This window comes from Daphnia magna, linkage group LG1 (genome assembly GCF_020631705.1).
Source record: "Daphnia magna isolate NIES linkage group LG1, ASM2063170v1.1, whole genome shotgun sequence".
Classification (NCBI taxonomy): Eukaryota; Metazoa; Arthropoda; class Branchiopoda; order Diplostraca; family Daphniidae; genus Daphnia; species Daphnia magna.
The window spans coordinates 653626-664424 of NC_059182.1; the positions used below are offsets into that span (position 1 = coordinate 653626).

The window sequence follows — 10799 nt, forward strand, 5'->3', positions numbered from 1 at the left end:
AAGAGACTGCAAAGAGATATCGATTGCCGACACGTCTCCTGCGGTTTCTCGTATCAATTTTCGTGGAAGAAAAGAATCAATTTTATTTTAGTTTCTTCTGAAAAAGAAAATGCGAGGGAACGTTGAAAGAATTATAAGAACGATAAAGAGAGATCACTTTTAAGAAAGAAGATTGACACATTTCTTTAACGATTTGAATATTCTCAACGTCCAAGTTCCATCAGTAATGCTAACTCATCACGAGGCCAACGATACGATCGATAGGGCGTCAGCATACAAACAGAAGAACTACTCGGGTTTCCTACAATGAGGTCGTCTTCAAAACTGCAAACGAAGCATTAAAAACAGTTGAAGAAACTTGATTTCCTTTTCTTTCAAAAGAAATAAAAAAACCGTTACCGTAGAGCGAAAACTTGCCGATAGACGTTATTTTCATCAATATGATGGAACAGCTGATTGAGCCGGTTACAACAAACTTGATCGACGTCACCATAATCTGCTCCGCTTTTACTTCTTAGAAACCATTCTTGACAACGCATCATCTCGGAGCACAAGAAGATCACGATGCGGATATTGTTGGGTTCTGCCACTTGGAGGTGATTAGAGAACCACTCAACTCCCTCAATGGCTGCCAAATCTTCATCGTCTGCATCATCCAAAACCTTTCCCCCATTTTTGGGTGGGCAAAAAAAAAAAAAATGGTCAAGGACATTTTCTATGTTAACACAAATGTCTTAATCGATTTCATACCCGTCCATTGGGCACGTAATTCCTAATTGCTTCTTTTAAACAGGAAACGTGATGGGCTAATCGGTCAATCGATCTGCTGCTGTACAAGAACAGAATCGGAATTTCTGGTGAGAGTGTAACATTTTCTTTCAAAAGACTGTCAACGCTGCTGTGGAAATCGTCGACAAACAAGATCAGATTCATTTTGCGCTTGAGCAAGACGCCAATTATGACGCAAATGGAAAACAGGATGACGGCAACAATCCAGTAAGGCCAAACATCCATTTCGGAGTAAGAAGTCAGGACCATGGTCTTCTTTTCTTGTTGTTCCCATAGTGAATCAATGCTCGTCAATTAAATATTTATCATGATTATTATTGATTAGATTTACCTCTTAGTTGGACAATGTTGCTGTAACGGGCGCAAGTCTGTTCTGGATCAATCAATGGTGGATGACATCGATCGTCTTCGGGGATGACAACGACGCAATAATAGCCGTGAGATAAATTGTTGAATGTAACAACTGGCCATTCCTGTGCGACATGATGGATGATTTGGTCTGGCAAAGAGATGGTCAAGTATTGGTTATTGATGGGGTCGTCCGTTTCATGACATTCTATCAGATCATCGTCAATGTCATCGTGTCGAAACAGTTGGACGTGATACAAGCGAAATTCAGACGCGTCGTGTAGTTTGATAAACAGACTCAGGTCGTGCTGGCTGGTCGCCGATAAATCAAGGCTCAAGTTCCACTTGAAGACGTCATATTCGACGACGTCGGTATGCAAATAAAGTGGTCGCTCCAGTAGTTGACAAGCTGTGCGAATCGAGTCATCGTGGTAAAAAGCCAAACGAAAGCAGTAGCATCCGGTATAGATATGGTCCAGCAACACTGACGCTCGCCTCTGTGTGTCATCATCAAGAAACTTGTATGACCTAATTTTTTTTTTTTTTTTTTTAAAAAAAATATTATCTTATTTAAAAGTTACTTTGCCAGCTGGAATGGTTTCATCGCATTGGATTCCAGTTGTCACGTCGGCCCAACAAATTCGGTGTGACTGGATAAATGTGGCGACCTCTACTGTCCGACGACTTCTACACGTTTCGATGGGTCGACATTCGGTGCTGTTGGTCTGCCATCGCAATACTTCAACGTTGAAATTGTTGACAGATCGACGAGACTGCCGGCCTAATGTCAAACCATAGCCCAAAACCGCCCGGTCAAGATTTATGTTCAGGAGCGCCGTCCGGCTGTTTGGATCGTAATCGACTGGATAAACAAGAAGAAGAAAAAAAATGAGATAAGAAATCCAATGTCGTCAAATGTTGGCAAAAGTTCAACTCGGAATTTATGTTGTTCCCTTCCAAAAACAAAAAAACCTGATGGTTGGTGTTGTGTCGACAACTTTCTCTTGTCCACTTGCTCCTGTACTACTCCGCTCTCCTGTAGGGTAGTAGATGCCTTAAGAAGTATGTGACATAAATAAAAGTACACGTTTGAGCGGTTTTTCTTTAAGCCACAACAATGTTTGACTAGACTTGATAAATAATCTAAATTATACCTGTCTGATCAGCGCCAGTAACAATAAAGTGAAACGAAATTCTGCACGCATTTCTTTCGTGACTGTCGGACGAAAAGTGAACGTCAGCGGGGAACTTTAATTACTTTCCTTGGTTGATAACACACACAAAAAAAAGAAGGTTAAGGCAGATTACATTTAGATTGTACCTTTATCTTGGGTTTTTTTTTAATCAGCTTGGTGAGCGATAATACGAAATTTTAAACTCCGTTGGACGCGGGATTTTCTTTTTTCAAACCTGAAAAACTACTAAAACGGGTTATGGATGATTTCAAGATCAAAAGATTGAATTTAGAACAACACATAAATACTAAGAGAAATAACGTAACAATTCAAAAAAAAGTTTAAAGAAGAAAAAGGAAAAAAAAAAAACTAAATTGTATTTTCGAGCATTGGTTTGTTTTTGTCGTTTTTCTTTCACTTTGATGAGGGATGGAGATGGACCGCAATAAAAATCACAGCACCTCCAGCAGTGTGAATGAAAATACAAAAAGAAATTTCAATGACAACAAAAATGAATAACTGAAACCAATTCAAGAAATGGATAAGAAAGAAAAAAAAAAACGAGAGGATCAATAATCAACGGGTTGACTGGTTGTAGTTCTCTTTTTGTTTTTTTGTTGTTAGCTCCAGTGATAAACACAAAGGAGGGAGGGCAAATACACCGAAAAAAGGGTTCGTCCTATTCAAAATCTATTCGACTGCAGCAGCATTTGTTTTGCTCGTCAAGTAAATGCCAACGGCTTCAGCATCACGGCCAAGCCAAGCTGCGTTCAGGCGTACTGATTCAACGCTCTGCTGGACAGTACGCTCAGTTCCGACACAATGATGCTCCTATAAATCAATAGAAAATCAATCGAATTTTTTCCCACCGGGATTTTCTCGTACTATAATCAAAAACCTTGAAAAAGTTTTCAATTTCAATGGCCTTTTCTTCAGAAGCGAAATTCTCCGTCAAAGATTTGACGAGCCGCACCAAAAGGAAGGCACCTTTAAAACGCTCGTTGAAGAGATCCCAGTTGTCCTTGAAATAGTTCCAGGCCAAGTCCCGGCCAAGTTTACTGGACGCTACTGAAGAGATGACAAAGACTGTGTCTTGTGATCTCACTTCATTCGACATGGCAAACGCGAGCACCTATCAAACAAACGCATTAAAAAACTGTTTTTGGAACAAAAACAAAAGAAATAAAACGGCAAACTTCTTTGAGGATTTCTTCGTTCTTGATTGTGCCCAATGCGCTAGCAACACGATCCTTTTCTTCGTGTAGACTCGCCTCACGATAAATTCGCAAGAGATCTTCATACTTGGATCGGCTGCCCGTTCGTAAAACAGCTTTATAGACAGTCGAACGGAAATCGGCTGGAATTTGCTCTTCTCCCTTAATATGCAACTGGAAACGGCGCTCAGCTTCGGCGATCACTTCCGGATCGTCAAACATGGCCATCCTGCCCAAAAGTAAACTGCGCAAGAGCTTCGTCAAGTGTTCCTCGTCGGGCTTTGATTCCCAGCCAAGTTTACGGGTCATACCGCCCAGCAATTGACGACCAAAACCTTCCATAAATATAAAAATCAGTCTTTACGGTTAAAACAAATAAATTATGAATTTCTTTACTTTTCAACAGTTCGTGATGTTCAGTGTAGGCCAGCAAGTGCGACAATTTGCTCAATGCACTGCAGACACGGTTCCAGACAGTGTACTGGTCTTCGTTGGCAAACGCTTCCAACAGTGTCAGCGCTTCGACCGTAGACGAATGGCCGGCTTGAACTAATGCGAAAAGATCATCCAATAGACCGAGACGATCGAGGGGTGGAAGAGTTTGATGGTCGATAGCCGAGACCAAGTGCTTCAACAGTTCAGGTTCATAGCAGGTACGATAGAAGCCAACCTGGCCTGGGTTCATCTTAAACCATTCATCAGGTCGAATATCATCTAGGACAACTTCAGCCGTCTCTCCTTCCAAGACGAACGACTTGCTGGGCGTAGTGGGCGAACGTGATGTGGCGATTTCAATAGGTACCATCCACATGGTGTTGTTTTCATCTTTGGTGCCATCAGCTAAGAATCGCTGCTGACTTAACTGCAAGATTCGTTTGTCTGCTTCTTGACGGGCCGACACTCGAATCACTGGGAAGCCCATCTGCTTGGTCCAGCCAGACATAATGCTTCCTACCGGCTTTTTGCTGGCTTCACTCAATGCTGCCCACAGATCTTCGGTGAAAGTGTTGCCGTACTTGTGTCGTGTCAGGTACAATTTCATTCCACGTCGGAAATCCTGAATGAATAGACACGCGAATGAGTTTATTCGTTCAATCTTAATGGCGATTATCGTTTGCTTACGTCATCTCCAATGTAGTTGTGCAACATGCGGATTATGGCAGCACCTTTGTGGTATGATATGTCGTCAAAAATCTCATCGATCTCTTCTGGATGACCGATAGGGACTTCGATGGGATGCGAATTTTTTAAACTGTCAAGATCCAAGGCTGGTGTCGAAGTGTCTGTGACAAACTGTGTCCAGATTTTGAACTCGGGGAAGAGGTGGTCGACACAAAGAGACTCGACAAAAGTGGCGTATCCTTCATTCAGCCACAAGTGAGTCCACCATTCCTGTGTTCAATTAATTGGTATTACAATTTAGATACGTAGATTTGTTTTTGTCTTTGGCTGTAAAAGAGCGACTATACCATGGTGACAAGATTGCCGAACCATTGGTGGGCAAGTTCGTGACCGACGACTATCGCCACCCACTGACGTCTTTGTGTTGACGTATTTTGATCATCAACCAAGAGACAAGTTTCTCGGTATGTCACTAGACCCCAATTCTCCATAGCACCTAGTAAGAATGAAGGTATCGGAATAGTACAACAGAAAGTGTTTAAAACATTCTTGACGTACCAGCAGCGAAATCGGCTACGGCAACGAGATCCATTTTGGGTAAGGGATATTCGACTCCAAAATATTCTTTGTAATACGGCAAGACTTTCGCGGCGACATAGAGACCGAAACGACCCTGTTCTTTCTTGCCAACTGGAGTATAACAGCGAACCAAAACGCCGTCAGCAGAACGTTCTTCGACATAGTCAAATTCACCAACCACGTACGCAACGAGATAAGTCGACATGATCGGTGTGCGATCAAACTTGACGACGTGCAGGTTAGGATCAGCTTCGTAAGGCAACTCGGAACACCACTGGCTATTTCAAATCAAACTGTTATTCTGTTGAAAATTTCAGATATGTTTACAACTAGTTACCATGTTGCATAAGGCCACACGGTCCTTGGGCACCACCAAGGTGATGTCAAAAGTAGCTTTGACAGCCGGTTCATCCCAGCAGGGGAAAGCACGTCTGGCATCTGTGGGTTCAAACTGAGTTACCCCACTGTACCGTTCTTCTCCATCAGCACTGCAGGGAATAACAAAAGTGTTAGTGGACAAGTTAGGCTGTTAACTTCATCAACTGAAACCAACCTGAGGTATTTGCTGCAATAGAAACCTTTCAGTTTGTCAATAATGGCTCCCTTGAAACCCAATTTCAAATGGTACTGTCCGGGCTGCAGCACAGAATCAAGCTTGAATATCGCCTTTTCATTTTCTACATCAAGCACAACTTTGCTAATATTAGTCTCCTTGACCAGCTTCGTCAACAATCCTAATGTTTTCGAGTTCCAATTCCAGAGAGTTCAAAATTATTTGGTCCACTGGTTCAACTACCTGTTTGGAACAAAAGAAAACATTTTACAGACATTCCAAGCATATGCTTCAAGAACACAGCACATGAGACACTAGTAAAAAAGAAATCAGATCATCAGAAACACATGCAAGACACATTGATTGGAGAGTTAATAGGATTGCGTATAGATTACTTTCAGCGTGACACTTTCATGCCCTTCGAAGACGAGTTTGACCAAATCAGGCTTAATAGTGATGTCATAGTGAACGGGTACAACGGTCTTAGGCAGACGTTCAAAAGGTTTGACAGGTAGCATTTTACAATTCAATTCTTCTTTTCCTTGCTGTTCGAATTCGCTGCTCGCTTTAGTTTCTGATCTACCTGTCACAAATCCACGTATCTGTGAAAACCTCTGACACGAATAGACAGGCCGATAGGCTAACGTCGTAAATGGACACACGGCCAGCTGATTTGACAGCACGAGGCCGGAGACGACGACGCGGTAGCGATCAAGCTTAAAGCTTTGCAATAATTCCCCTGAGGCTAATATTCTGTTCCGAGATAGAGCCAAACGTGTCCCTCTTGACAAATAAAAAAGTGTTGTCATTCTTCAACAGTTGCAATAAACCAAAATGATGTTAAAAAGCCAGTTGTATTAGGACAATAAAGGAAAAATTCGAAAAATTTTAGCCGGTCAGCTGAGAATCGAGGGATACTGTTTAGCCCTTCTCTACAATGAATGCTGTTACCGGCAATTTAATAGTCCCAACGAAAAAAAAGGTAATTTTTTCATTCAAAACTGATTAAACCGCTGACGAAGATCTTCAATTTCTTTAATCATTTCACGTGGTAAATCTTCATTTATTTGGTCTGTTAAATATTTTTCAATGTTGTCCATCTCGGCTATCCAAAAGTCCTTGGGCAAATCAAAAAGTTTTTTCCAGTCAACCGGATTCTCTAATCCATCCATATTTATCGAGCCTGCATATCAAATGCTAATAATACGGACCAACAACTCTGACTAGATTTTCAACTTGAACGCACCTTGTTTCGGAATGAACCCGATGGGGCTCATCTCTGCGATATCGCCTTTCTCGTTGGAACAACGGCGGAGGATCCAGTCAAGAACGCGAATGTTTTCACCGAACCCAGGCCATAGAAACTGCCCCTATAAAAATAATAAATACATATATCTAATTCCAGTCAAATACCTTTTATCGGAGGGCTTTAAAAGTACTTTAGAATCACGACGGAACCAATTGACGTGGAAGATTTTAGGCATCCGCCTTCCGGGCATCTCCATTTCCAGCCAATGGTTAATGTAATCGCCGGCATTGTAGCTGAGGAAAGGACGGGCTGAAAACGGATCATGCATAACTTCATGGCCCGCATACTCAGCCGCCGATGTGGCCTCTGAACTGACTGTAGCGCCGACGAAAACCCCGTGTTGCCAGTTTAAAGACTCGTAGACTAACGGGATGCCCACCGGACGACGTCCCCCAAATATGATGGCATCGATAGGGACTCCAGCAGGATCTTCCCAGTTTGGATCGATGGTCGGACATTGCCCAGCCGGCGTACAGAATCTAATAATAGATTGCACGTTTTTTTTTTATAGCTGGAGAAATTGAACAGCTTATAGTATGCAAAGGTCTAATCTCTACGCATGGGCATCACCCAAACAGGCAATCAAGGCTACGGGGAAAGCGGCTTAACAACGGCCGAGTTCCTTGTCAGCAAAGGATGTCCACACAGTGTTCATTATCTGGACATTAATTGACACTGAGCTCCAGGTGGTACGTGTTTGCAGTTAAATCCCTAGTTCCACTAAATGTTTACTACTACAGTAGAAGCAAAAGGCCATATATCTTTGTCACAAACACCAGGGGAGATGATAAGAAAAGCTCATTAAGCTCTTCTCTTCGCTCGGAACCAAAAACAAAAAAACAAAATGTTTTGGGGAGATGAGTTTTCTTTCATTTTTACCTGGAATTGGGATGAGCGGCAGGGTGATCGCTGCCTGGCTGCCAATTTTCCTCGCCCAGCCAAGAGGTAATGGTAACACCTTCAGGTAAGTCCTTTTCTAAACCCTGTTGTTAACGATGAAGACAACCAATGTTCTGGTAAAGGCCGAAAAAGCCACACATCGTTATGTTTCGTGCAGAATGAGAGAAAGTAATACCTCCCAAAATACGCCGCCATCAGAAGTTCTTGCTACGTTTGTAAAAATTGTGTTTTTCTTGATCATTTGCATGGCGACAGGATTAGTCTTGTAATTTGTACCTGGTAACGTTGGTGTTGAAAATTAAATCATTTTAGATAAATCTAGCTTTAATTAAAACATTTGAGGTAGAAATGAAACCTGGACAAACACCAAAGAACCTGAAAAATGAATTAAATTCGCATAAATTGTTTAAATATTCATCAAGTTTATACGATATTTTACCCATTTTCCGGATTGATGGCTCTGAGCTGGCCCTTTTCGTCAAACCTCATCCATGCAATATCTTCCAAACAGAATTATCGTTAGAACTTATTGCGACGGTCATATTTAGTAATTGTTTTACCATCTCCGACGCATTCGACTTTGTAGCCAGGCAACGTGGCAGTCAACATGGCCAAATTAGTTTTGCCACATTGACTAGGAAATGCAGCAACCAGGTAACGTTTCACGCCTTCGGGATTGGTTACCCCGACAATCTGAAGACGTCATCGATTAACCGTGAGTTATTATTTAACTGAATACATTTTATAGCTTTACTAGCATATGTTCAGCTAGCCATCCTTCACGACGGGCAATAGCTGATCCGATGCGAAGGGAAAAACATTTTTTGCCTAGCAGAGAATTGCCACCGTATCCGCTTCCGAACGACATGACTTCGTTGGTAGCCGTTCTGAGTTTAAATCAACTTTGAAATTTAGCTTATCAAAATTTGTGCATTAAAGTGGGGGAAAAAACGAACTTGTGGGCGATGAAGGTCAGTTTAGGATTGCAAGGCCAGTTGCGCTGAAGTGGCTCTTTTAAAGGTAACGGACAACCGACTGAATGCAAACAGCGGACAAAGTCACCGTCACCCATCGCATCCAACACTTGCTTGCCCATACGGGTCATAATCCGCATACAAGCAACGACATAGGCAGAATCAGTGACCTGGATACCGAATTTTGAGAGAGGCGAGCCCATAGGACCCATGCTGTAAACGATTAAAATCAATTGAACTTTGGCCATTAGAAAAGCTTTTAAATTGATTTGGTACCAATAAGCCAACAGGTACATCGTTCTTCCTTTCATACATCCGGGGAATCGTTCTTGAATTGCGGTCTCGAGATCTTTGGGTGACATCCAATTGCCAAGCTGGCCTTTAACTCCCGCTTTCGGTAATGCAACTGCCTCACGCTGCAGTTGAGTGGAGATGAACGTCTTTGATTCGACACGGGCCACATCGCGAGGATCAGTATGAGCTAGCACACTATTCGAACGCGAAAATTCAATGCTGGGAAATTATGGATGTTTTTCATTTTGTGTTACCAGTTGTCATATTTAGGCAACGTTTGGATAATTTCATCGGCCATCAAAATGTCCAACATAAGTCGATTTTCTTCGTCGGATCCATCACAGATGTGGATGAACGAGGGCTGGCATAGCTCAACGTCATGTTCCAGAAAGGCTAATACCTTGAAAAGGAAATAAGGTAAACAATCAGAAATGCGTTCTTTGATTAAAAGAAGATTAAAATCACCTTTTCCGGGAGCGAATCCACCTCACCCCGAACAACGGTAATTCCTTTGAAAGTGACTTGTTTCATTGTAAAATCGTGCAAAGATGTGAATTCTCCAATAACTTTTACTTTCGATACTCGATGCTTGGCAGAATTTTCAGTAGGACGTGGACACACAACTGCGACTGACCAAGCAAATATACCTGTTTACTAAATGGCGAATAAGTAGGGTACAAAAAAAACGTTATCGAGATGAATGTAGTCGACGTTTGCACAACCAAGACTTTCGTTTCTGCAATATATCCCGTTCATCGTCTTTTTTTCTGGGTATTACTTTTAAACAGATCGATCATTTTTCTGAGTACTGTTTTGACCTGTCGTATTTTTTCTGGCGTTTAGAAGACCATTGGCAAGGTGCAGGTGATAACAATCCCCTGCGAATACAAAGAGAGGGAACAACGTTATGGTGGAGTCGTGGACATGTCAGATTGTTGACATTTTTGGGAGTTATCAAGTCGTAAATGATCGTGGGTAGAAACACATCGCATGCGACTTACAGTCATGTCGCGTCAAGAATTACTCAAAATGGTGCAATGGCATTCAATCACACTCAATGGCTACAGGTTACAGGATTTTGAAATCAATAAGTGACGGACGTAGAAGAGTCCCGTCCCCCCCTCATGAAATTGATGGACGTTAACTCAAATGTTTTCCAGCTGATAAAGTGGAAGTCAAGCAAAAATAAGAAAAGGCCTGAGAGAACTTTGATCGTTGGTAATGCTTTAGGGAAAAGTAGCACGAACAGATTATGGGTTCTTTCCCGTCATCCTGTCGTAATCTAAACAAAGTTCTATTGTAGCTGTTTGCTTTACACACTTTCATGTGCTGATTTGAAACTTCAACTCGCTTTATTGAGCAAAAACAAATAAACTGGTGGTACAACAACTGGCCTTATTCCACCACTAGAACCAAAGTTCTGGTGATAACTTTATTGTTCAACCTGTCAGCTATGTGTGTTCAAGGTCTGGGTTTCCTAATCCATCAAAGTGACAAGATTAACTTTGCTTCTGTCAAGTACAGATCTTTCGAGCTACCTTA

At 41.9% G+C, this 10799-nt stretch overlaps 4 protein-coding genes across 5 annotated transcripts in view; all 4 read right to left on the bottom strand.

The window, feature by feature from the left end:
• Nucleotides 1–10799, bottom strand: part of LOC116918501 (tyrosine-protein kinase HCK-like) — a 46377-nt gene that overhangs the window by 19784 nt on the left and 15794 nt on the right. The gene's annotated exons all lie outside the window — the stretch shown is intronic.
• LOC123473927 lies at nt 64–2427 on the bottom strand. The gene is made up of 7 exons (XM_045175565.1): nt 2292–2427; nt 2110–2191; nt 1719–1999; nt 1121–1655; nt 751–1049; nt 400–662; nt 64–324 (listed from the first exon to the last, which is right to left on the bottom strand). Exons 1-7 carry the CDS (start codon nt 2340–2342, stop codon nt 204–206), a joined length of 1632 nt encoding a protein of 543 aa, XP_045031500.1. The 5' UTR covers nt 2343–2427; the 3' UTR covers nt 64–203.
• On the bottom strand, nt 2671–6589 carry LOC116918542 (puromycin-sensitive aminopeptidase). Its single transcript, XM_045175617.1, is given in 11 exon segments — nt 2671–3143; nt 3211–3444; nt 3509–3861; nt 3923–4583; nt 4649–4918; nt 4996–5144; nt 5207–5501; nt 5565–5715; nt 5781–5938; nt 5940–6023; nt 6176–6589. Coding segments are annotated over 11 exon segments (2910 nt in total). The 3' UTR covers nt 2671–3002.
• LOC116918945 (phosphoenolpyruvate carboxykinase, cytosolic [GTP]) lies at nt 6616–10524 on the bottom strand. The gene is made up of 13 exons (XM_032924754.2): nt 9723–10524; nt 9512–9657; nt 9240–9452; nt 8946–9176; nt 8744–8876; nt 8550–8682; nt 8429–8489; nt 8345–8364; nt 8165–8265; nt 7969–8072; nt 7220–7568; nt 7027–7150; nt 6616–6963 (listed from the first exon to the last, which is right to left on the bottom strand). Exons 1-13 carry the CDS (start codon nt 9786–9788, stop codon nt 6776–6778), a joined length of 1869 nt encoding a protein of 622 aa, XP_032780645.2. The 5' UTR covers nt 9789–10524; the 3' UTR covers nt 6616–6775.